Genomic DNA, 26,633 nt, shown 5'->3' on the forward strand with positions numbered 1-26,633 from the left:
CAGGGAGTTGATTTTTCCCCCATTGACTTATAATGGGGAGGTCGCGAAATTGACCTGACCTTAGGTCACCGATATCAAAATTCCGAGATATACAAATTGCACATATTGGTACCCTAACTAAACCCTGAAGAGAAGAAATTGATCGGTCAAAAACTCTAGCTCTGGCGTGATTGCAAACTTTTCTGAGGTAGCGTCACCAAACCGCCTCTGGTGACCTGACCTGAGGTCAGATCAACTCAAAATTTTCAGACATGTTGCGTAGAAGCCTTTTAGGAAAAGTCAGAAAATTTGAGCTTCCTAGCTCAACGCGTTTGGGAGATATAACCAAAAAACCTCAGGGGGGGGGGCTCCTGAGGCCCCCCCCCCGCCAGGAATAGGGTTAAGGTGCTTGCGTGTTCCTTCAATACTTATACCTACGTCATTTTAGCCTCCCTCTGGATAGATCTCGTTGGCTGTAACTGTAAGGTCAGTCATTCTACGAATGCCTGATTTGGGCGAGGTCTGCCTTCCCTCCTCTCCAGCCGTTCCCAGGCGACAGACCAAGACAGACCTCTCCAGGCGACAGACCAAGACCGTTCGTGGCCGCTCTCTGAGCCGCTCGGGACCCATCGGCTTTTCGGCCTGTCTGAGCTCGATCGAGGCCGGTCGGGCTGTCGATGCTCGGGGTCGGTCGAGCTGTAATGGGCTGTTAGGGCCGCTCGGGCTATCCAGGGCCGGTCGGGGCCGCTCGGGAGGTGTCTGCGCGCGGCTCGTGACCGTCCGTGGTCCGTGACTGTCTCGTGACGCTCGGCCGACCAGCCGTGACCGGTCGGCGCGGCGACTCACGAGCAGCGCTAATACAGCACACATCCTGTGTTGGCCGGAGCCGCCTGCTCGCTCCACTGGTCTGAGAGCGGAGATCCCGGACCCAGGCGGGGCACCGGGGTCCCACGGCGCCGCCAGGATTGATCACTCCGGTCACCAGCCACTGGCCACTGGTCACTGGCCACTGGTCACTGGCCACTGGTCACTGGTCACTGGCCACTGGTCACTGGTCACTGGTCACTGGCCACTGGTCAGTGGCTGCTGCCCGCTGGCTGGTCACTGGCCAGCAGTCTTTGGTCAGCGATCACGGCTCAATGGTCTTCGATCAACAATCATTAGCCTCTGAACGCTGATTGTCTCATGGTCGCCGATTGAGACCGGCATCTGTCAGTGGTCGAGTATGTTAGTCACTTTGTCCGGCCGTGTCTAACCCGGACCTACATAGAGATGACCTTACAGGGATCTGATCCGCAGTCCTCCGCCCGGTGCATGACTACATATTTATCACATCCTACCAGCTCGCCGTGACTGTATGAGGGCCGGCGGAAGCTTCATAAACCTAGCCAGTTTGTGATAACATGGAGACATGGCACCAAAGGGAGGCCCTCTCAAGCAGCTGGGATCAGATCAAGGATATTGTGGGATTCCATTCAAACTGTTACATCAGAACCTAGTAACAGAACACTGCATATTCTGTCCAGGGCAGTAGGTATGTCCTAATCCATACATCGATCTGCATATGTGCTGTGCCAGAGGCGATCCTGAGGGTCTTCTCGGGCGGACGGGTGGGTATACGGTAGCCTGACAGGTGACGAACCGCCTGGCGCCTCGCCTCCCCCTCCAGCGCCGGATCAAATGACCGGAAACGGGATCACTGATCCCCACCATGGTGACCGACAGTGGTAGGGGTGGGTAAGGAAGGGGTGGGCTGGCCAGGAGGGGAGAAAGGGAGGGAGGGAGGGAGGGAGGGACAGTCCGTGGGTGGGGGTGGGATTCAGCTGTCCGTCTCCCCCGCAGCGGCTGTCAGTGGGACGAGGACGGGCCAGCTGCCGCAGCCGCTGCTGGTGTTTGTATGTCTGTCGTCTGATGGGTTTCGCGAGCCGTGGTCCGCCGGCTGACCACCCCGTCCCCAGCCGGGGGAGGGGGGGGGGGCAGGTGTAATCCGGGAGGGGAGGGGGAACAGACGATCGGTGCAGCTCGGCTGGCCAGCGCCACGCTCCGACGCCTGGCTTCCCGCGCCGGTGCAGTGGTGCCGAAACCCAGAGTCATCACAGGCCGACACGTTACCATAGAAACGCACCGACAAAGCGCCGCGGCGGTGGCCCCGGCGGAATCTCCCGGGCCGAGCCGACCGCAGCTCCCCGCTCCAGCGGCGCCGCCGGACGCGCCGCCCCCGCCCCCTCCCCCGCCCCCGCCGCCGCTCATGGTCCGCAGAAGGTGAACTGAGGTGTGACTGGGAGCTGGCCACGGAACACTTAGTCTGTTCAATGAGCGCTGGCGACTTGGGAAGCTGTTTTCCGGTGCTCACAATTCCTTGCCTGACTGCTGAGCGTCGGACGATTTGTTTGTAATTTCCGTCCCTAGATGGCAGTAGTGGTCGACGCCTGAAGCTATGCTGTGCCGCACAGCTTCAAGGGCCGCGGCAGCCGTCAGACGGAAAGCTGTGCTGGGGCCGCGCCGGTGGCGCTGTACTTCAGACGATAATATTGTGACTTTTAACAAACACGACAAGAAATGCTTACTTTGCATACTAGTCAATATTTATAGGATGTATCAATTTTATATGCATGCCGTCTTACTTTTATGATACTAATAACAATGCTAGTTTTTCCCTTCTTTTGAGTGTCGCTGAGCACCGCTGACCCTTTTTGTAACTCGACAGTCTCAAGACTGATTGATGACTCATGCGTTTCTCGTTCTGTTCGGCAGATGACGATCCAGGCGACATGATGGCGTTCCAAGGCCAGTTCACGATCACAAATAAGGTGTTTCAAGAGGGCTACCGAGACCCAGGATCGGACGAGTACCGTCGACTCGCAACGGAAATCGAGACGCAGGTATGTGTGGCACTTAAAATGGTGACTACTTAGCATCACATGTACCGTAAATTTGCTGGCTTGCCAAAATAACCTAATCGCCTCCGGGCGATTACAGCGTCCTTGCGACTACCCCGGGTGGCACCGCACCCGCGTCTCACCCTACCGTGTATTTCCCAGCTCAACAAGCTGTTCCGAAAGTCTAACCTGTCGAGCGTCTACAACGAGTCGCTGGTGCTGGGTCTGGAGCCGGCCTACCTGGATGGTCAGCGAAACATGACGGCGGTGACGGTCCTGGTGCGACTGAACGAGCCGCGGCCGGACGGAGCCATCGGCATCGGCACCAGCTTCATCGAGGGCATGCGGAACGCCCACCGACGGATGTGGCTCGGCCGCCGCATCACCGTCAAACTGGACGATATCTCGTTCTCAGGTGAGGACCGTCAGTGGCGAGTGCTAGGGTGAGAGGAGGGGGGGGGGGGGCTGAGTCTGGTGAAGGGGGGGAGGAGTGTTGGAAGGCGTTGTGGGCATTTTTTTTCTTGCAACTAGTCGCTCATAACGATGAAGTCTGCAAAACAACGACTTTATGTTGAAGCGACAGTCGCTTTGAGGTTTGGTTACCTTTTGTCAATATTTATGTGAAAATTTATCCACCGAGTCTCGACTCTCTAGTGTTAAGTCGTTAACGAGCTCGACAATGGAAATGCATTGGATATTCTGTTTGCGTGCTGGCTTTAACCCTCGCACGACCAGGCCATTTCTCATAACACGAACGACCAGGGGGGGGGGGGGGTTGTTACGACCCCCCCCCCTGGCGTTTCGAAACGGAAGGTCGTAGAGCTTAGCGGAAAAAACCAACGGATTGCTCTCAACGAGATCTCGCGATTGGTGGTATATTTTTTGGTCCTAGGTCAACATTTGACCTACTTTTGACCGGTCAAAGGTCAAATTTTCGGAAAAATAGACTTTTCCAAATTTTTCGCGGCGATTGCGGCAAAACGGTGGGAGATATCGACTTGAAACCTTCACTATCGTGTTCCTTGATCAATTCTCTATCGTTTGGTATGTATTTCGTTTCCCTAGCTCTAAAAATGGCGCGTTGGGAGCGCCGGAAGTCGGCAAGGTCACAGTCGGCGGCAGAAATTCGAAAAATCAAAATTTAAATTTTTGAAATCTGATTGTATTCTTGGATTTGGGATGTCCATTTGCTCCCTATAGGAGCTAATATTGCTGCATATTCCCATTGAGGTGACAAGAATTAGCAAAATAGTGGTTCGGGCGCTTTTCAAAAATAGTACCGGACGCTGTTCCTCTTGTGACGTCATAGCTCCGTGACCTGACCTGACCCGGTCAAGTTTCTTATACCATATGATAGCCAATACTTGCCCCAACATGCATGGGAAGTTTCATCACGATCCATCAACCGATGTCCGTACCACCGGCAGGAAACCTCGGGCGTTGGCACTCAGTTTGTGAAAATCCGGCCGGAGGCTGTTCCCTTTGTGACGTCATAACTCCGTGACCTGACATGACCCGGTCAAATTTTTTTGATCAAAAGATGCGCAAGGTTTGCCCCATAAGGTACCCAAAATTTGGCGGCGCTGCGCGCCGCCGTTTTTCCACTATTTCCGAAAAACCTCAGGGGGGGGGGGTTGATACAACCCCCCCCCCTAGGCGTTCTAGGGTTAAAAGAGCTGACAAAGCTGACACGAATGCTGTTTCAAATTTCAATTGCATTCTTCGGAAACCAGTATTGATCTACCGTCTTCCAAGAAGGACTAGCTATGCCAGTCCCGACAACGTTCGTGGCGTATTATGTCGAACTGTTTTCTTCAGGCTTTGCAATCCATTCACCTCCCTCCGCATTGTTTTCATTCACCGGAAGTGCGCATTGTCGCACTGACGTGACAGATTCGTTGATAGCAGCCTTTTTATCATCCTGACATCAGTTTGCTGTTATCGATTCGAATAATTTCGCTAACGAGGCGTCTGCCTTGACGTCAGAGCAGGTCACGGTAGCGCTATGTTGATTCTGACCGGTACACGTTCTGCCGCCTACCCCCCCTGCTCCCCCCTATACCGACCGCCCCCTCCCCCCTGCTGACGTATAACTGCCGACCAAATGGTGCACGCACCAACACTGCTATCGACCGGTGGCGTTCGTGGAACTCGCCCGAAACGGTGGGCGGCTGTTGGGGTTTGGCACGGGTAGTGACCATTACGGGGATCGAGCTTTGGGTACTTCGTATTATAGCCAGAGACCACTGACCGCTGACTGGTAAACCTATCGATCGCTGATCACTCACCAGTTTGCACTGCAATCATTGACTGCTGACAGTTCTATCTGCTGACAACCAGCGATCGTTCACCAATAAGCATACAATACACCAAGACACCTCTGAGTATTAGCCACTGAATTATTTGACGCTAACCAAAGAAACTGGCCATGCTGGCGATAAACATTTACTTCACCGATCGGTGGCAGCGCTCTGTTGATGGACACCTTTGTAAACACAGATGTCTGGCCGACCCAAGTGGTATAAGACATGATATGCAATGCTGGGATATTTGACATGCCCGGGTGCCAAATACCGTGAACTTCTGCACCATGTTAAATTGATTGGAATGCACAGATGCCGGTAAATATTGATGCCAGCATTACTGGAATGTCCTGCCGATTTGATTCCTGTCAATAAACGTGTATTATTTTTGTAAGTCACATACACCGACGTTTTGGTGTGGAAAATCCCATTTCAACATAGTCCTAAATCCAACACATAACACGGTTGAATAAGCTTACCACCGTCGACCATTTCAAACTCCCTATTTGTGATCAACGCACTCAACCCACCGTTCTACCTATGACTCTGTAACCCCGTGACCGATTCATTTGAACTCTCCCAATGTGAGTCAATGTCAGTCGGCGGGGCGGTGACCCCTATGCCATGAGTCAAGGTCACGCCCCTGCCATCAACAGTAACGAGCCCGGTGGAATGTCGGGCTCCCGTGCGCAGTGGCACGGCAGTGGTATGTCGGGACGGGCGGGGGGGGGAGGGGTAAGGGTCGGGAGGGGTGGACCGTCAATCCGCTGTACTGGCGACGTTAGATCAGGGATGATGGGACGTTATACGAACGATGTACCGAGATCGGAATCTCGAGCTAGGAAGGGGACGGACAAACAATAAGCGACATTCTCGATGAGATCTTTTTGTTTGTGACTCTCTAAGCTAATAAAATGCTGACCGTTACAATGCTATGAATGCTTTTCCACTGCAACACAATTACAGCACATTAATCCTGCGGCTTCCTCATGAGATCTTTCTTAACCCTCGCCCGTAAACGGCGATCTGCCACCTTCGCCCATGCAGGGGGGGGGGGGTTGGTGCGACCCCCCCCTTGGCGTTTGAAAACGGAGCGTCGTAGAGCTTAGCGGAAAAGACCAACGGATTGCTCTCGCCGAGATCTCGCGATTGGTGGTACATTTTTTGGTCCTAGGTCAACATTTGACCTACTTTTGACCGGTCAAAGGTCAAATTTTCGGAAAAATAGACTTTTTTCAACTTTCGGCGGCGATTGCAGCAAAACGGTGGAAGATATCGACTTGAAACCTTCACTATCGTGTTCCTTGATCAATTCTCTATCGTTTGGTATGTATTTCGTTTCCCTAGCTCTAAAAATGGCGCGTTGGGAGCGCCGGAAGTCGGCAAGGTCACAGTCGGCGGCAGAAATTCGAAAAATCAAAATTTAAATTTTTGAAATCTGATTGTATTTTTGGATTTGGGAGGTCCATTTGCTCCCTATAGAAGCTAATATTGCTGCATATTCCCATTGAGGTGACAAGAATTAGCAAAATAGTGGTTCGGGCGCTTTTCAAAAATAGTACCGGACGCTGTTCCTCTTGTGACGTCATAGCTCCGTGACCTGACCTGACCCGGTCAAGTTTCTTATACCATATGATAGCCAATACTTGCCCCAACATGCATGGGAAGTTTCATCACGATCCATCAACCGATCTCCGTACCACCGGCAGGAAACCTCGGGCGTTGGCACTCAGTTTGTGAAAATCCGGCCGGAGGCTGTTCCCTTTGTGACGTCATAACTCCGTGACCTGACATGACCCGGTCAAATTTTTTTTTTATCAAAAGATGCGCAAGGTCTGCCCCATAAGGTACCTAAAATTTGGCGGCGCTGCGCGCCGCCGTTTTTGCACTATTTTCGAAAAGCCTCAGGGGGGGGGGGGTTGCACCAACCCCCCCTCTACATGGGCGAGGGTTAACGTTGCTCTTCATGATCCACGATCGTCATGATCTCCATGACCGTCCACGATCCGTCTTAACTACTTTGACCTCTTATGGATTCATTGATCTTCTGTGGCTTTCGTTGGTATTCCTATGACCTTTGATGACCTCTGGTGACCTCCGGTGACCTCTGATGACCTCCAGTGACCTCTGATGGCCTCCGCTGACCCCCGATGACCTCCACTGACCCGCGGGGCTCTCTGTCGGCAGTGTCTCGCTCGGCGGTGCCGCCGCCCCCTCCGGTGACCTCCACTGACCCGTTCCCTCTGTCGGCAGTGTCTCGCTCGGCGGTGCCGCCGCCCCCTCCGGTGACCTCCACTGACCCGTTCCCTCTGTCGGCAGTGTCTCGCTCGGCGGTGCCGCCGCCCCCTCCGGTGACCCGGCCGTCGCTGCCGCCGTCCATCGACGTGCGCTGGGGCGAGTGGGAGGCTTGGGCGCCCTGCGTGCCCTGTCGACCATCGTACACCCAAACCCGAGAGCGGCGCTGCCTGCTCAACAACGGCTCCGGCGTGCTGCTCGATCCGGGAAACATCGGCCCGTGCCTGACACTGCACCAGGGAGCCGACATCGAGACCAGGCCGTGTGTCTGCTCCGAGGAGGAGTCGGGAGACGGGACGGAGGAGGATGGAGATCAGAAGGAGCAGGAGACGGACCAGGAGACGGGTCAGGAGACGGGACAGGAGACGGGACAGGAGACGCCGCGACCCGACACGCCTCCGCCGCCGCCGTCCAGCAGTCTTCCGAACGAGCCTCGTCCCCGTCCCAGCCGTGAGTAACCTGGGAGGAGGGTGGGAGCCTCTGGAAGAGAAGAAAGGAACGGCACAGTGTAAAAGACTTGCTCAATAGATGTTGCTGTGTAAAGTGACAGTACCGATTGAACCACACCTCGATGTCACATTAGAACTCATGGCGATGCATGGCAGTAAACTCAGCAAGGAATGCTATCATATTCAAGCAGTCTTGGTGCATACTTGGTAGGGCTGTGTTTAGTTTATTTATATTCTGCTCGAACAATCCTTCGAATACTTTCTGCAGCGAAGCGCTCGTTCTGACATTTTCGAACTCGTGTGTTAAGTGTGTATGAAGTATTAAACTTCAACAGCCTCAAGGCCAACGGTCTTGAAGCTTCCTTTCGCATGCCTCTGCATAGTAACACACCTCGATTGTAACGAATTACACTGTACCTAACCGTGCCCTGCTCGCCCTCAGGCACGTGCGACCAGTGCCGAGAGGATGAGGTGTGTGTTCAGCTCAGTGGAGAGGCCATGCCGGACTGCCACGTGCCGGCCGATGCCGACGACCCTCTGGGCTGCGGTGGCCTCTGCAAACTGGAGGTGGAGCAGTGTCGTCAGATCTCCGACAAAGGCTACCAGTGAGTGCAGGGACTGAGAGGGCCAGGGTCCGGAGCATAGTCAGTCTGAACTGGCTATGTAGAACTATGACTAAATATGTCTAACTGACTATGACTATGTGTCTATTGCACTATGTATGAAGACTAGTTAGTGTCGCCACCTCTCCGATTTGAATGTTTATCGTCGAAACTGACGGACGGATGCAGAATGCCTCCCGGCCACGTCTGTTTACAGTGGGAAGCAGATATAAACGACATGATAATAGTGACATTCAGCCTCAACTGATCCTTCTGACCCCCACTGGCTCCAGACCAGTTGACCCCAACTGATCAACCCCAACTGACCCCACTGACCAAAACTGACTACACTTGACCCCAGTTGACTCCCACTGACCCCGAGTGACTCCACTGACGGCACTGACCCCAGTTAACCCCAGCTGATCTGAGTTGACCCCAACTGACCCCCACTGACCCCCACTGACCCCACTGACCCCAACTGACCCCAACTGACCCCAGTTGACCTCGATGCCTCCTCTTGCCAGGTGTCTGGACGAGTCTCTCTGCAAAGAGGACGAGTTCCGGTGTCTGCACGGCGCCTGTCTGAAGCGGCACATGCGCTGTGACGGCCACGCCAACTGCTCCGACTGGGACCTCTCTGACGAGCAGGACTGTGGTGAGTTGGAACTTCGAGTCGACTGCGAGTCTGTTTTAGCCAGTTAGTGAGTCAAGGTAGTGTGTGACGATATAGAGATTTTCTTGAAATCACTTAAAACTCATTACTCGGCTTTGAATTAGAATACGAATGCGTCGCTAAGTTTCTGGACATAAAACCCAGGGCCTACTTGTAGGGTTGTCTGAAAGAGTGAATCAAAGTTCACTGCCAGGGAGTGAGTTGTTTGCTTAGTCATATGATTTAATGCATTCTTACACGCACGATTATTAATTATTCATATTTATTGTAGACTCAACCTATCCTCTGACACCTGGTCTGTACCTGTTTCAGAGTGCGGCGGCCCGGATCACTTCCAGTGCGGCAACCACACCTCCTGTCTGCCGCTGCGACTGCGCTGCGACGGAAAGCCCGACTGCTGGGACGGCTTTGACGAGGTCGACTGTCCCTGTAAGTACCGGATCGGTCGACCGAGAGGGAGCAATGGGCTCAGACAGGGTCTGATGGGGTCAGAGATCAGGTAAAGAGCACCCACATAGACAGGAATACTAACCCATCCACATTCACAGCGATAGTTTGTGAACACGGAGTGCCTGAGGCCGTGTGATGTGGTATGGTGCGGAATGACTGAGCTAAGCCGGCGCTCGGCCTGGGTGAGCCTTCCTCCATGAGCCTTTTGAACGTGCTGAGATCCGGTGGTGGGGCCTTTGCCGTTATCATAAATGTTTCCTTCTATTTTCGGTTGCAGGATGTATGTGTCTGTGTGCTGTATCTGTGTGAGTGCGCGCTTGGTTGTGGCGAGGGTAACGTATGTGTGAATTGCGCGTCGGTTAAGAGGATGCTTATTTATCTTATGTGGGTGAACTGCGGCCTCAGGTCTTTGCTAACGCTTCAGCTAATCTTCCACTGGTATACTCGTACCTGTCCTGAATGTGCATTTCATCTCAACGCGGTTATGTAGATCGCACTAAAAATATTTTCTAGATTATTCTGGTATAGCAATGCTATGTCTGTCGCGAATTAACCTGAAGTCCCTGTGCTGGAATATGTGAGGCTGTGAAGGAACAAAAACACTCCGTTACAAATATCTGTTTATTGACGCTCTTTCCCAACGTGCACATCCATTTTATTTGCTGTGCACTTTCTCAGCCCATGCTGCAGATTCATTTGCCCTCTAAATGTCACACGTACGCCTTTTAAAAGTACAATTTAACTTCTTAGAAATAAGCAAGTCTCCATCTTGCTCGCTCCTACGGCTACCTACCGCTCTGGCTCCAACCCCGGGAGGGTCGCTCCACTAGCGCCACCCAGTCCAGAGGGCGCTGGCTGTCGCGCGGCCCGCGATCGGCCCCTCTCAGCGGCGCGTGTCCCGGTCCCCACAGCGTGTCCGGGCGAGTTCCAGTGCGCCAGCGGCCAGTGTCTGGCGCGCGGCCTGGTCTGTGACCAGTTCCCCGACTGTAGCGACTCGTCCGATGAGTTCGCCGGCTGCCGGCCGCCCTGTGCTCGCGGCCAGTTTGTGTGCCGGTAGGTGGCAGCTGGCCAGCCCGCCCGCGTCTCCGCTCCACCGCCGCATGTCAACAGCACGCACCGCTCCGCTCTGATGGCGTCTCGTGCATGAGTCTTCTTCTTGGCTGTCTAACCACGCTGACCTATGCACGATGCTCTGCAGACTTACTGGTTGCACCGTGCCTCGCAGTTCGCCACACCTGCCTGTGCGCGTACCTGTGTCTGTGTGTGTTTGTGTGTGAGTGTCTCTGTCATTTAACATAAGCACCAATCACGTCCGACTCACGCTGCTCACAGCTCCCGTATCCCGTTGTGTAGTTGTTCTGATCGATGGCTGAGATTGTGTTCGGCGTGATCCCTCGTCTCACAAGCGATATCGCTCATTGACAGCACACCGAACCTGCAGCACCAGCACGCCAGTAGAGAGAATGCGTTCCCGCAGTGTCGTCATTTGCAGCTAGTAACGCCTGTGTCGTACCTAACGTGCACTGCTAGCTATGACCATCACACTTTTGTAATTATTTATGCACCTTCACTCGAATAAACGCCTGGTGTCTTTACTGAATCACGGTACAAGATCTTGTGACATTTTTTGTTGTTGTTGATGCTTCTGCTGTGATTGATCACTGTTTATTGCAATTAAAAGTAAATGGAAATAAAGCGTGTTAGATTATAATGTAAATCATTGCTCACTGGGCTTCTTCACTTAAATAGATATCGGTGGTCTAATCATCATTCGGAACTTTTTTCGAATTGCTGACCTGCTGCACAAAACATCAGAAATTATCTAAGCATTTTTGTCCTCTGTCGTAAAGGAAACATACACTGCACAGACTGCTCAAATATCCTATCCACTGGGCGATGGCAGTGTGTCGGCTCTGACAGTGTCTGACAGTGTCTGACAGCGTCTCTGACTGTCCTGTCCGGCAGAACGGGCCGCTGTCTGGCCACGGCCGCCGTCTGCGACGGAGTCGACGACTGCGGCGACGGTAGCGACGAGGACCGGTGCCAGTACACGACGTCCGCCGGCGGCCGCGCGCGACGCAGCACCTCCGAGGCCCCCAGGGTGGGCGGCGGCGGCGCCGACGATGACGACGTCACCACCTCTGCCGCCCCTGTCTTCAGCTCCCCCAGCACCGCCGGCTCCACCGGCAGCGCTGCTTCTGCCGCCACTGGTGCTCCCTCCGCGGGCACCGCTGGCTCCGGTGTGGCCTCCAGCACCAGCACTGCCTCGCCCACGGCAACTCTGAGAGCTGGTGCCAGTCAAACAGTCGTCACAGAGCCTCACGGGGAGGCGGGTGGTGGTGCTGGCGGCTCCCAGCCAGCCCCGGCGACTGATAAGCCGTCTGAAGAGACTGCTGGCTCCCTTCCTAACGAGCATAGTTCGCCGCTCCCCACCACAGCACCAGTCACCGGCGGATACGTGCCAGCTGCCGCGCCGGACGCAGAGGCCGCGGTGGCAGTGACGGAGAACTCTGAGGGGCAGGCTGGGGCGACTTCTGCTGGGGCGACCATGGCGCCATCTATGGCAGTCGCTCCTGTGACAAACAGAGCAGCGAGGAGCGAAGACGGGACAACCCCAGCAGATTCAGAAGCCGTCAAACCTAGGGCGACACATACCGCTAAACCAACAGAAGTCGTTAGTTCAGCAGCTGCCGCCCCAAACAAACCTGCCTTATCAACCACAACCACAAGCAAAAATGTCGAACCGGCGACATTAGAACCATCTACAGAAATGACAGCAGCACGAGATACTAAGCCTACGAGTACCACAACAGCCTCCTCTACAACCCTTGAAGATGTTGTAGATATTCAGAGTTCATATGCAACAACGGTTGTGAGTACCGGACAGGCAACTCAGACTACCTCTCCAAGTACTTCTGCCACTACATCAACAGCAATGGCTAGGAGCAAGAACATAACTACAACTGCTACTGCAACTACAACTACAGCTGCCACTACAGCTGCCACTACTACTACAACTACAACTACCACTACTACCACAACTACACGTACAACTACCACTACAAGTACCACTAGGGCGACCACTAGAGCGACCACTAGAACAACCACTACAACTACACCCACTACGACAACCACGACGACAGCTAAATCAACTACAACTATGAGAAAAGAGCCCACAACAACTACCACCACCACAACCACGACCACAACAACGACCAAACGACCCACAACAACAACTACCACCACCACGACCACGACCACAACAGCGACCAAACGACCAACAACAACCACCAAACATTTTGTCTTAAAAATTGCCTTTGGAAAGAGATAGCTCGTAGTCTGTCAGCGATAGTTATCCCAGCCGCTGCGCTGCTAGAAGGCGTTTATCCCAATGACAGTGGTCTGACGTATCCCGAACCTACCACACCATTGTCGCCGTTGCTTGGAGTCGCAGTTGGGACATGTGAGCTAGTCAGGGCCGAGAGTCAGCTAGTGAGACGTTGCCGGTGACTGACGTTTGATGAGGCGATCGGTCGCAGTGTGTCACGTGAGTGTAGTGGACACCCGATCGGACACCAACAGCCAACACGTGCTTTTGTGACGGAGATGCGGCGGTTTTAGCTGGCGATGTGAGCGCCCGGACACTGATAACCAAAGATGATGAACTGCGCCGGCCGGGCCGCGTGGCCTTTGGCTCCGCCGGCGGTCTGCACACTGTGTTTGCCTAGTCATATTCCCGTATTGTGCAGTGTGGAGTCTGCGAGGCGCGAAGTCCGGGCGCTGTCGGGGGGTCGGCTGACCGGCCGGGGGCCGGTACAGCTCAGACGGTCGACGGACCCTCAGCACTGGGCCCTGTTTTATGTGCGTCTAGTGTTGGTTGTGAGAGTTTGACCAGATTTGTGAATCCATTGTGTATATATGATATACCTATGACAAATATATACTATATTATTTATAAAATGCTTGTTTTCACATGGGCATTTGGAGACTAATGAGGACAGAAAACGTCAAGCAGCGAGGACCCGAGGTAGAACGACAAATTCTGGCATAGGTATGTGTCTTACACACGGCGTACCTACCCGGTACCATTTATCAAGATTCGAAGCAGTACTCGTACACACGGTTCACATTAAAACAATTGTGCAACCATTTTCTGCTTTAGGTTTGCCTACTCGACATAACCACGTTTTGCAGGTTGAATCGAAATTAGCCTTAAAATTGTTCATACCCAGCCAGTTCTGCTGCGAGCGATCATATGCTGCCTGTAGATAGACTGTACCGCAGCTTTGTGTGTAAGGCGGTACAGTCTACCAAGCTCAGCAACATAACACCAAAAAATGCAGTCACCAGACTCGCCCCTTTTGTATGGCTGGCAAACTGATCCCGATATTGGATAAACGATTGGTTTAGATTAAAAGATAAGGAAGACGTATTGCGCTTTGAACTCGTTGTAGAAAATGTTTCCCATTCTTGTTGAGCCCGTTACCCCATGCTTGATGAGTCTCATTGTTAGTCGATCGAAGTCAAGCCAGTTCGGTCGACCAAACTCGTTTGTGTTTTCTCGTTCAATTAGGCAACGACAATCATGACAGCGACATTTGATATATTTCAAGGTGCAAATACCCATAACAACGAACAGTATTTCGCCCGACATGGACGCTATCCACATCCGTGCGATCATCCATCAATAAGTGCCCAGTTGGTAACGATGCCCGTTTCTCGAAATTACAACCACACACCACTTTTTTGGCAGTGGCCTTAGATTTGCTTCACACACGGGCCTATACAGAAAAGGCCAGATACACAGACGCCTGCACAGACCATATGCACGCATATAGGATTTTACCATCGGTAAAGGTAATCGCATAACAGGACAACTCCGTTGAGGGCAGTTTTTTACCTATACAAAATGTTTTCGTTTTGTACATGCGTCGAAAATCTAACTACTTAACAATCTAAGCACGATTAATTGACCGTCTATTAACCATGACTTTAAAGTTCAGCCCCGTCAAATTTTGATCAGTGATAGAAGTTTGTATTGACGTACGATATCTCATACTCCTCGTAGAAAGAGCGCTTCATGCCGTGCGGCACCTTGGGCTCACCGCGCCCCTTGGACGAGAAGATGCGGAACCCATCGCAGTCCAGCATACGCAGCAGCTCGTAATACTTCACCAGCTCCTTCATCAGGTTCTGGGGCGTCTGCGAGTTGGCAGGCCGCTGGAAATTGAGCGTGACCACCAGCTGCTTCACCTGATCCATGACTTCCGAGCGCAGGAACTCCTCGAGCGCCTCCCACTCGTGGTCGCGCACGTCGAGCTTCAGCACGTCGATGGTGCGGTGTGTGTGACCTGAGATGGGCCACAGGCGTGTCAGGTCACACAGGCAATGGCGTCAGACGGGGTCAGGTCGCAAAATAAGCTGGGTAGTCGTGCCGATCCATCTCATATCGGTCCATGAGCCACGTGCCGCTCATGTGGATTGTAATAGAGGGTTACGACTTATAAGATATAGTGGCCGAAATTATCGAAATAAGTCAGCTCAAGTGAATTAACTTCTACATATTAATACATTCAGTATAATCGATGGGACGTGTTGCTCTGTTTCAAAACGGACAGCAAAGCAAAAGTACCCCAAAATTATGCAGGCTAGTTGTGGCTACATTTCGACTGAAAACCAGATCGAGTATCTGGCGAGGTTCGGTAAATGCTAACAATGCAGGGCAAAAACCGATAAGTCCCAAAAATGTAGCAGTAGAAGTCATTGTCTCAGTGTGTCGGTCGTAATGAGGATTTGATGCGGCTCTTACCCAGATTCTCGACCACCTGGTGCAGGTTGCGCGACTTGCGGTACGTCTGACCCTCCAAGAAGGCGTCGTAAGAGTTGACGCCGATGCGGACGTTCTGGAACCAGATCCTGCTGGAGCGCTGGTGGTCCTGCACGTTTTCAGGTGTGTCGAACGCGTACACTTCGCAGCCCAGCCTCTCCATGTCCTCCTCAAACGTGAACTCGGGGTCGACGCCGATCGAGTAGGACAGACAGCTGCCCGGCTGAATCTTCAACCTGAAACCGTAGTATCACGAGTCAATTCACTAAGCTGTACCAATAATACAGCCTTGAAGCATGTTTGGAGAAGAATTAGATCAAAATAGCAATAATGTTGTAAACAACATGAAGCGTAAATAAGTGAGATGTAAGGAAAACGATATTTTAGGATGGAGATAGAGAAAGGGAGGGAGAGAGAGAGAGAGAGAGAGAGAGAGAGAGAGAGAGAGAGAGAGAGAGAGAGAGAGAGAGAGAGAGAGAGAGAGAGAGAGAGAGAGAGAGGGAAATGAATATTTATTAATATATGTTATTTTTATCGATACATTTTATTTAAAATAATTTATCTTTACCGTTCTTCTTTATGAGCCACGATGTTCATTTCGTAAACTAGGTCAAGGTCAAGGTCAAGGCTTGGGTCATGTCAGGTCAACAAAGGTCACCATACATGGACCGGCTGCAACAGTAAACAATGTGAGAGCTTCAAGCTTACCATGTGTGATTCGAAGCATCGAGCTTTATATATATGTATAATAGGGTTATTTATTCGCCGGCATAAATACAGCTCAATTAAAGGCACAAATTCACACATAATATAATGTAAAAAAGTAAGCGTGAGCCAATTTGGTAAAATGAGACGTACAGCTGGATTCGGATACAAATTTTTTGTATCACCGTCACAAAATATAGTTGTGCAAAGTTTAATGCCATAGATAACATGAATCATGATTCATAGATAACATGCTTCATGTTATCTATGATCTAAGCATCAAACAACAACAAAGCATGAAATCATTCCAAAAAAAGCATAACATACAAGTATACGCAATAAAGCCGGTCGTGCCGGATTGGATAGTCTCACCTTTTGTCGAGGCAGATCCATTGGAAGTGCGCCTCCGACTTATTACACCGAATCGCCGTCCCAAAGTCGTCGTTAATCACCTCGGCGTTGGACGTTTTGCCAATCTGGATCTGGCTGCGGCAGTCGGCCGTCACCGTCTCGATGTCGTCGAAGAACTCCTCCGGGCGCCGGATGGCGGGCACGTGACAGATCTCGTTGCCCTCCTCGTCGAGCGCGGTGGCCCGCTGGCGCACCTCGGCTGGGCTGCGGCGGCCATCGTAGACGAACAGCAGGAAGATGATGCACGCGCCACAGAAGACAGCCGTCGACAACGACAGCACGGCGCCGCGCTGGTCGGACCGACGGGCGTCCGTCTTCTTGGAGCGGCCGTAGTCGTCGGTGCTGACGAACATGGTGGCGTCGGCACTGGTCTGCGGCGCGGCGGCGGCGGCGCGGTGGCGGCGCGAGAGGAGAGGAGAGGAGAGTCCGCAGAGGTCAGCGACCCGAGAGCGGCGCCAGCCTCCCGGCGCCCGCGGCGAGCCACGTCCTCGGTCGGCTGGCCGCAGAGCAGCGGGCCTCACAGCGCGGGACAGAGTGGTCAGAGAGACGGGGGAGAGTGGCGGGGGATGGGAGAGGGGACGGGTGGGAAGTGAGAGAGAGAGAGAGAGAGAGAGAGAGAGAGAGAGAGAGAGAGAGAGAGAGAGAGAGAGAGAGAGAGAGAGAGAGAGAGAGAGACAAGAGAGAGAGAGAGAGAGTAGCAGAGGAATGGGAGTGAGGCAAACTGATCTACATAGATATAGACGTGGTTAGCGGGATCGGGGAGAACGAACTATGTAGACAGAGGGCGGGCGGAGTCAGCTAGAGGACTGGATGTGCCTTTTTGGAAGATGAACGATATGCTTAGTGGGAGGCCCATGGGTCAGGGAAACAGTGAGCGAGACGGTTGTCGCAATGTGGAACGGACGGACCTGGATTAAACCACATGCACGCCCAAATCCGGACCGAATTGATAAATGCAACGCTAGAAAATTTGCGTCAGTAAAGTTATGCAGATGCATAAAATTGTGCATTCCTTCTGTGTTCAAAAGACATTCTCATTGTTTTTCGCAACTGAGCTGGATATTACTGCGTAAAAAATGCATGCGTGTCTATTGATGAGTCATGAGTCATCATTTACTGTGACGCTCAAAAAGTCTACTTAGATGCATATGTAATAGTGATGCATTAGATGTATTTTCCACTGGCAATGTGTACAGCTGAGGTACGCAGAGGTACGCAGTGGTGCGGTGTATAATAATTCAGCCCAGATACGTCGTTTTTGTTGCACCGTGCGCTGGTCATAGGTGCAGCAGCCTGACATTGGAGACTAGAGTCAGCGAACCCTCCCCACTCCCCCAGCCCCACGGCTGGTCATTCTGCAACACTGCAGCGGTGAGCCGAGGGGCGGCGGGGCGTGAGTCGCCACCACGGCCCCGACCAGCCAGCCCCGCGCTCGTGAAACTCCGGTTGTATTTGCCAAAAATCAGTGGACAATTAAGGCAGCTAGCACGCAGAGTGGTAGTGGTGACAGAGTGGTTTTTAGTTTGATGGTGAGGTGGTGTTACGCGTCCGAATATAAAAGCTATCATCGCGAAAGAGAGATGGGTGAGTCGCTGCATGCCTTTGTGGTAGCTAAACCGATGTGAAAGACGTGTAGCGAGATTGATCTTGTGACGATTGACAACATGTTTGACGAACCAGTTTAGGCCCTTTTTCATTAACCTCTTGTTTATGGTTTGCTGAATATCCCTCAGACAGCTTAATTTTGTGGTGTAGGACCAGTTAATACCTACGTTGCTTAAATTATTCGGACATAACTAGAGTAGATTGTTATAAGATTCTGTAAAATATCGGTGGTTTCCCTCTCTGTCACATCATAACAACAGAACGCCAAAATAGCTCGATGATATGATAATTCTCAGCTGTTTACCGTCTTTTCTCTCGTTTTAAAGTGAACAATGTTGGCGTTTCTTTTATTTTGCTTGTGCATTATATTCTAATAAAATTAGCGTGGTCGCCGAAGACGCACGCTCGTTGACGCTTCTTATCCGCGATCCGCCTATCTAGCTGTCTATCATACGTCTTTTTTCCACCATGAAGACTTTTTCTCTACCCAAAGTCTCTTCACCCTTATAAACACACACACACACACTCCATGTTCCGATCTAAAAGCCGTTCAAAAAAGGCAACTGGTATATGTATATGACACGGTCCATCGGGCCGTAACATATATAATATACCGATATTATCCATTCCGAGGATTTTTGTGGTGAGAGATTATAAGAATGCCTGCCGACTATGGTCTGTAACGGCAAAAACGACTAGTTATGCGCCGAGCCCGTTTCCACCCATTGTTGGACTTAGGCTTTGCACCTGCATTGCTCAGCTTAGTCACATGTTTTTCGGAGTTAGTTTCCAATGCTGCATCAAACCTAACGAATATAATCGGGCATCAGTATTTGTTAATCATTGATTACAAATTATGATCCAATTTGTAACTGCCTAATCGGTTTGTCCATTTACAGATATTAGAAGATCAGCCGTTTGGCTACTGCTGCTGCTGCTGGCTGTTCCTGTCGAAGTTTCTCCTCCATTTCGGGAGTCCAATCCCGACTCAGACGGTTAGTACCCATATACCTACATGATGACCCAGCGCGGCGGCGCATATGACATCCATCCAACAAGCTCAAATGGGCTTGAAGGAGCAGGTATTGTGCAGTACTCACGTTTCCTGGCAGGATCAGTGAGACATGACCTCTTGAGAGAATTGCTAAAGTTGCAGCTAAGAGGACAATAATGTTACGTTTCTTCAATGTGTACCGTCACGAATAATTATCATCGCATGCATAAACGTCATGTTTCAGGAGCCGCCAACACCCTTACCGAAGCTGACCTCAGCACTGACGGCCTGCCAGCCGACAGTGGCCTCTTCATAGAGGTGGTCTCCAGTCCCAGCTCGTGCATGGTCAAGGCCAACGGAAGAATGGTAAGTTGAGAAGAAAGTTCAAATGGTAGCAGCTATATTAACCCTCGCGGGCCCTGGGGTGGTCGTTTTTCGCGCCCTGGCGAATACTGCCAATGGCCGTTTTCACGACGGGTTATCCGGCGAGTGCACCTAATTTGACCAAATCTGCACCTAATCTCTTTTACAGCAAATAACTTTATTTTTTGAATTTATTTCAGTGTTTTTATCGATGGTACTCTCTGATAATATGACAAAGCAGGCATATAAGCAATTAGTGCAACCCTAGCTGATGGCTACTAAGAGACACACTGAACCTGATTTAACCCGCGCGGGGCTGGGGTCTCCAGCCGAACGCGCGGGGCTGGGGGGGGGGGGGGTAAATTTTACCCCCCTGTTATCTCCCAAACTAATGGTCCGATTGGGAAAATTCAAACGCCAATCGAAAGCTCTCATCACGAACTACTAAAAACATGTACTTAATTTAAAGTTTGAGGTCAAGGTCAAGGTCAGGTCAAGGGTACAAATTGCAAGTTTCTACAGTATCGGCCTTGCACCGTAGTTGCCGAAGAATGGAGTCATGGACTGAGACTGATCGCCCAAAACGTGTTCTTAGGCTACCAAGACAATATTCGTTGCATACAATATCATTCAGAGGTCAAGGTCAAGGTCAGGTCAGGTCAGGTCAGGTCACCAAAAAACAAAATATAGAAAAGGGCATGTGCGACACATGTTTTATGGGTCATTTTACTCATAGAATTCAATAGGCACACTCAATAAGTGATATGGACCACCTCTGGATGAATTTCAGGTCGAGGTCAGGTCAAGGTCAGGTCAAGTGAGGTCAAATTTTGAAGTTGGTTGTTAAGGCCTAAAAAGGTGTCTATCTGATGCAGTTTTTCACGGCGAATCGAATGGTGCTATTTTTGTTTCCGTACGAGGTCTAAAACTTCCAAAAAAGTCATTTTTCAAAAATTTTGTGTGTCGTGACGTCATAAAATTTTGAATAACTCCCACATTTTGAACCGATTCTTCTAAAATTTGGTATGTAGGTGCACATAGACCACTTCTCTGACATATATTCCGGTTTTTTCGATAGACTCAAAATTTTGGATTTTATAATGATTTTCCCAAAAAAATCAGTTTTTTGAAAAAATTTAGGCCAAAATCCAAAATTTTCAAAAAACCGAGATAGCCATTTGATAGACAAAGTAAAATTACGTATAACCTTTTTTGTTACGTCTTGATTCCTTTAAAAATGAAGATGTTAGCGGCGTTTGAACTTTTGCCGTTTTTGAGGCGAAAATGGCGAACATGACGTCACTAAAACGTCAATTTCTCAAAAATTTTCCGACGGATTTCGCTCAAATTTTCAGGGAACGTGTCAAATTGATGTAAGAAATGGTACTGAAAGTTTGGCGGCGCTGCGCGCCGCCGTTTTTGAGATATCGCAAAAATTCGCGAGGGGGGGTAAAATTTACCCCCCCCCCAGCCCCGCGCGGGTTAACCAAATCTGACCTAATTTGCACCAAATGTGCACCAGATGTGTACCATATGGCCGTCGTGAAAACGGCTAAAAACTTCCGAACGCTTAGGGTAGGAAAGAGAAACTTTCAACACCTTTTTCCCATCAATTTGACATCTTCTGAAGCTAGGATTTGTTACCAACCCCTTTGATGACGTCATAGGATCGATTTTTTTTCTAGACCCATGAACGATAAACTTCGGCGTCACAGACGCGAACGGCAAATAGCTGCTAAAAACTAGAATGCTAGAGATAAACACAAATTACGAGTGCGTATGTAGCATTTGACCTAGGGAAAAATATGAAAATAGTTTTGGTGGCCTGAGGTCAGAGGTCAAGTCAACGACTCTGGGCTGAGGCTTTAGTTTTTCGCAAATAACTTCAATAAAAATTATCCTAGAGCTAAGGCAGTGGTACCAACGTATTCGTGTTGTAAAGACGCTGTGAATGACATACATTTTTTTGGAAAAGGTCAAGTTATAAGTTGACCCCATTTGACCTCAAATGACCTTTGGTTGACACATGAAAGGTGGTATACGATGGATTCGTATCCGCTGATAACGAATCTGGCATCCATTTTGCTCTAAGCGTTCATTTAGAGCCTCAGGACGGACAAATTGTCTTAATAATTATGACTGACTTAAAGGGACCCTCCCACCTTCAAAAAAGTTTATGAATTGGCATGAAAGTGATGTCGCTTGGTTCAGAAAGAGCAAAACGAATATCTACCAAATTTCACCGAAAAATATTCACCGGTTTTCAAGATATTAGACTTTTACTTTTGTTTACTTTTTTGGAAACTCCGCTGTTTCTAGCGACTTTATTTTAGAAGTGCGGCGTTTGCGGCAGATGCTGCGCGCAAATAGCATATACCACCGCGTGCTACAAAACGTTTTAGTCAAACATTTAAAAATCGTTAGATATTTGCGCTGACGTCACACATTCAGAGGGGTATTCCTAAGCATTAGCCCCTCTGAATCAAAATGCTGCAATTTTGAAATTCAATATTTCCGATTTAAGGCATTTCTCGATGTTGTGAGTGCCGAAACCGGTAATTGTGAGCCAGGGACCCCATTTTGGCTATCTCAACTCAAATCTAATGTTAAGGTGGGAGGGTCCCTTTAAATAGGTGAAATGGCCTATGGCAAGGATACTCTTCCATGACCTCGACCTTGGAGTATCTTTGTATAGTAAGATGAACCACAACTAGGTGCCTGATAAGCCTCAACACATTTAAACACATCTTGGAATTTAGTATGCAAGATGTATGAAAACGCGCAAAGTTTGAAGTCATTTTGAGCATGACTTTTATCTTGACCTTGAATATTGAGCAAATTATCGGAAACCTCAGACTCTCGTCTTTCCTTTTAATTCAACCCCATTTTATCCGCTTTTCCTGCCATGCTGCCGTCCTCTGGAACACTTTCTTGAGATCGCTACAAAACTACCGGTTTTTGCCTTTGACCTTGATCTTGAAATTTGACCTGAGGTCAAAAGTGTTAGGTGCTTTAGAATTGTATCGGTAAGACCTTTCGTTTGTTATAGCTTTCGTTTCCGTAGCTCCCTTATTTTAGGAGTTAGACGAGGGCGAAAAACGCCCCCCCCCCCCCTCCTGGGTTGCGGTGGTTGGGGTTATCCCCGGGCCCGGCCGGGTTAGTCAAGCTCAGTGTAAACTGTAAAAGAAGAAAAAAATGTATGCGATCACAAGAGGAAGGCAATTAAGTGTGAATGCAATATGTTTATCCTGGTGTTACTATAATGAAATTATTCCCCGTTCATCACATTCGACCAAACTCTCCGAGCATGGTGTTTCAGGTGCTTTACCGCGAGAAGCTGGACGGCGCGCCGCCCAGTCTCCCGCTGACATTCTTCCACGAGGACCACAGCACAGACGGCATGTACGTGGTGACGCTGCACCCGGTCACGGGCCGCGCCACCGGCCACGTGTTCGCGGACGGCCACAGCGCCGACGGCGCCTTCCACGGCGTACAGGAGTTCGTGCAGCACGTGCAGCCCGGACGGGTGGTCGTCTTCTGCGTTCTGGTAAGCCGATCGGGTGCGACGGCTCGGGTTCGGAACTACCAGACGGCTGGGGACGTAAGACCGTAAAAATCGTCTGGGCCATGAGTTGTATTTTAAGAGTTGTTTTGTAATTGGCTTGGCCTTAAATATTGGGGATCAATTATTTTTAGAAGTGGCAGCATCCGCATTTAGGGAGGCTACTTTTTTGCGACTCAGAAAAGGTGCACAATAGCCGTTTTCACGACGGCCATCTGGTACACATTTGGTGCACATCTGGTTCAGATTAGGTGCAGATTTGGTCGAATTAGGTGCACTCGTCGGATAGCCCGTCGTGAAAACGGCTGCTATATTTATTGCTTTCCAAGACAGTGCAAATGAAAATGCAATGCATATATGTGCCGGTCATAGTGTTCTAGGTGGAGTTCATAAGTATTTCTCATGAAGCACTAGCCACTAGTCAGCTAGTTATGGCACCCATGGAAACTTTTCTGACCACACTACAACTGACCGGCGACCTGTCACCTCTGCGCAGGCCGAGTCGGCTCTGTCGATGGACTCCATTGGCGAGTCGCTGTTCACGGCACTCAACTCGAGCTTTGCTCCCGACATCCAGCTGCGCTCCATGTTTGCGCTGGTGGCCGTCAAAGGTGGCCCGGTGGTGGCCGAGGGCTACAACCTGAATCTGGACGCGCTGGACGCGCTCCACCCGGGCTACACGCTCCGGCTGACCACCACCGTACCGCATACCACCGGTCAGTGTCGGTCATAACGCAGATTATTATTTTAGGAGCGGGACATTTTCAAACGTGTGTATCTGTGATAAATATCCACGCATGCTTACGCCTTGTAACCATGCTAAACCGTAGTGGAATGCTGGATCACGGCAGAATGTTGAACCGGGATAAAGTATTTGACCGGAGGGCATGCAACGGAATGTGCTCCGTAACACGTTGCAATAATGCTAAAATTAATTAATAGCCAGATGCTATGTCAGCTGTGTAGAAACTGGGTATGTACACTCGAAGGCATTAGCAGTTTACCTTCTGTTGTTTTGTTTCAGAGACGGTATGCAAGGAGCTAAAGAAACCCGAGAACAAAGAGCGGCTGGAATTTTGCCAAAAATACGACGGCTATCGGCGCCTCTGCGACTGCGGCAGCCCCATTCCGATACACTACCCTCCCAAACCGGTAAAGTGCAGTCCACAGCAGAAGTAATGTGCGGTTTCAGTCATGGGTATGTTCTGCTTCTGAAGCTTAGGAACGATTAGCCAGACCACAATGAAACTTTGAATGTAGCTTACATGCAACGTCACCCTTGCAGCTGCAACTTTGTCTATTGACGTCTTCTTTTCGATCACTCCGCATTAACAAATCGCCAGTCAAAGCCACCTGTTGAGATTGGTAGAAGTAGAACCGCACATTACTTAAGCGGTGGGCTGAACATATGCACAACTTGTCACCTGCTTATCGCCGAGGTCACGCAAATTTGAGACTTAGCCAGGTCATTATTACTTGGCCACAATAATTGACCGAACTCCAATAAAATCTTCGAGGGATAATGCGATTGCAGCACCGCATTACTGTGCGGCGGGGAAGCCTTAATTAATCATTTGTGACCTAACTTTATCCCGCGCCCCGCTGGGCTATTCAGCCATACGCGCCCTGCTGGGGGGGGGGGGGGGGCAGATTCTGCCCCCCCTGTCTAACTTCCGAAGTCCGAACCGATGATCGTAGAAAGACGGGGAAAACGGCAATCGAAAGCTCTCGACAAGACGGATCTAAAGAGCCTTTTTTGCATAAGTAGGTCAGAGGTCAGGTCAAGGTCAGGTCAAGGGTAAAAAATGCGAGTTTCTATAGTATCGGCCTTGCACCGTAGTTGCCGAAGAATGGACTGAGACTGATTGCCCAAAACATGTTCTTAGGCTACCAAGACAATATTCGTTGCATACAATATCATTCAAAGGTCAAGGTCAGGTCAGGTCAGGTCACCAAAAACAAAATATTGAAAAGGGCATGTGCGACACATGTTTTATGGGTCATTTTATTCATATAATTTAATAGGTACACTCAATAAGTGATACGGACCACATTTGGATGAATTTCAGGTCGAGGTCAGGTCAAGGTAAGGTCAAGTTCGGTCAAATTTTGAAGTTGGTTGTTAAGGCCTAAACAGGTGTCTAACTGATGCAATTGTACACGGCGAATCGAATGGTGCTATTTTTGTTTCCGTACGAGTTCTAAAACTTAAAAATCATTTTTTTTTTTTCAAAAAAACTGTGTGTCGTGACGTCATAAAAGTTTGAATAACTCCCACATATTTGAACGGATTCTTCTAAAAATTGGTATGTAGGTACACATAGACCACTTCTCTGACATATATTCCGTTTTTTATACACTAAAAATTTTGGATTTTATAATTACAAAAAAGTCAGTTAAAAAAAGTTGGGCCAAAATTGACGTCGCTGGCGTAACGCGTTTAGAAGTCATTGGCGAAAAACGGGAGGGGGGCAGATGTATTTTCCCAAAAAAGTCAGTTAAAAAAAGTTGGGCCAAAACTGACGTCGCTGGCGTAACGCGTTTAGAAGTCATTGGCGAAAAAACGGGAGGGGGGCAGATTCTGCCCCTCCCCCAGCGGGGCGCGGGTTAACCTGAAGCGCACCAAGTATGAGCTCGGTACCCACAGGACATCTTCCGTAGGTATACATTTATCAGTTTGTAAACAAAATGAGCTTGCTGTGACTTATCAGGCGGCCACCAGAGCCTGAAGTGTGATCATACCTAAATATTGATAGTTGTCATTTTTAATTTGTGACCTTACCCTCTAGTTAAAACAAGTTAAATCCAAACACTTGTTTATTAATAATTTCGAGCACAGCTCGTCATCAGAATACAAAGCTAAAAATGTTACGATAAAAAATCGTGACATTTTTATCTTTGTATTCTGATGAAGAGCTATGCTCGAAATTATTAATAAACAAGTGTTTGGATTTAACTTTTCTTTTAAAACTACGAGGGTAAGGTCACTATAGTGACCTTACCTTCAGTGTCACTATAGTGCTAGTCACTATAGTGCTTGTGCGAGGATCATATTAGAGCATTTTTACTTAGAATTAAAAATGCTCTAATATGATCCTCGCACAAGCACTGAAAAACCTAAAAAATATTGATAATTGTCATTTTGAACTGAGCTGTGACGTCTTCGGCGACCTCAGGTTAGGGTTTGTTCGACAGTTTTCCAGGGCTATCCAACGTCGTTTAAATTCTATTTCGACAATCAGAATAGTACTTTCGGAGATAGGGGAGGGGGGGGGGGGGGGGGCTCGCAGTCACTCGCGTTAGGGAATATACCCAGTGATGCGCGGTTAAAAAATGTTCTTTTCAGTTTGATGGAGGAAGATTTTCAAGTTCCCAGTCATTATCATGGCAGTAACCGTCCCACAATTTATCAGGGAGCTTCTCTCTTCCCTTCTCTCTCTTTCTGTTCTTCTAACTCTCAGATTATTTTTTCTGTTTTCTCTAACACCTTTCCGTCCTGACGTAACTTGTTATCTCCTTGTCTTTGATAAGAAAAA

At 49.9% G+C, this 26,633-nt stretch overlaps 3 protein-coding genes across 7 annotated transcripts in view; 2 read left to right on the forward strand and 1 right to left on the reverse strand.

The window, feature by feature from the left end:
* LOC122383418 overlaps positions 1-13,590 on the forward strand; it is a 49,457-nt gene extending 35,867 nt beyond the window's left edge. For 2 of the 5 annotated variants that reach the window (XM_043369785.1, XM_043369787.1), the window contains exons 4-11: positions 2,734-2,861; positions 3,021-3,273; positions 7,481-7,906; positions 8,348-8,510; positions 9,032-9,162; positions 9,493-9,609; positions 10,542-10,683; positions 11,596-13,590. In XM_043369785.1, coding sequence (XP_043225720.1) covers positions 2,734-2,861; positions 3,021-3,273; positions 7,481-7,906; positions 8,348-8,510; positions 9,032-9,162; positions 9,493-9,609; positions 10,542-10,683; positions 11,596-12,961 — 2,726 coding nt within the window. In that variant the 3' untranslated portion in view covers positions 12,962-13,590. The remainder of the gene's footprint in view (positions 1-2,733; positions 2,862-3,020; positions 3,274-7,480; positions 7,907-8,347; positions 8,511-9,031; positions 9,163-9,492; positions 9,610-10,541; positions 10,684-11,595) is intronic. The other 3 variants (XM_043369788.1, XM_043369789.1, XM_043369786.1) reach the window with 2 other exon arrangements.
* Positions 13,591-14,216: 626 nt separating this feature from the next.
* Positions 14,217-17,070, reverse strand: LOC122383445 (methyltransferase-like protein 24). The gene is made up of 3 exons (XM_043369881.1): positions 16,535-17,070; positions 15,440-15,693; positions 14,217-14,981 (listed from the first exon to the last, which is right to left on the reverse strand). Exons 1-3 carry the CDS (start codon positions 16,924-16,926, stop codon positions 14,650-14,652), a joined length of 978 nt encoding a protein of 325 aa, XP_043225816.1. The 5' UTR covers positions 16,927-17,070; the 3' UTR covers positions 14,217-14,649.
* Positions 17,071-17,935: 865 nt separating this feature from the next.
* On the forward strand, positions 17,936-26,511 carry LOC122383442 (protein O-linked-mannose beta-1,2-N-acetylglucosaminyltransferase 1-like). The gene is made up of 7 exons (XM_043369876.1): positions 17,936-18,157; positions 19,078-19,173; positions 19,417-19,538; positions 22,855-23,082; positions 23,594-23,813; positions 24,122-24,249; positions 26,444-26,511. Exons 1-7 carry the CDS (start codon positions 18,100-18,102, stop codon positions 26,489-26,491), a joined length of 900 nt encoding a protein of 299 aa, XP_043225811.1. The 5' UTR covers positions 17,936-18,099; the 3' UTR covers positions 26,492-26,511.
* The last annotated feature ends 122 nt before the right edge of the window (positions 26,512-26,633 follow it).

Source organism: Amphibalanus amphitrite, unplaced genomic scaffold (assembly GCF_019059575.1).
Source record: "Amphibalanus amphitrite isolate SeventyFive unplaced genomic scaffold, NRLGWU_Aamphi_draft 000163F_arrow, whole genome shotgun sequence".
NCBI classification, from domain to species: Eukaryota; Metazoa; Arthropoda; class Thecostraca; order Balanomorpha; family Balanidae; genus Amphibalanus; species Amphibalanus amphitrite.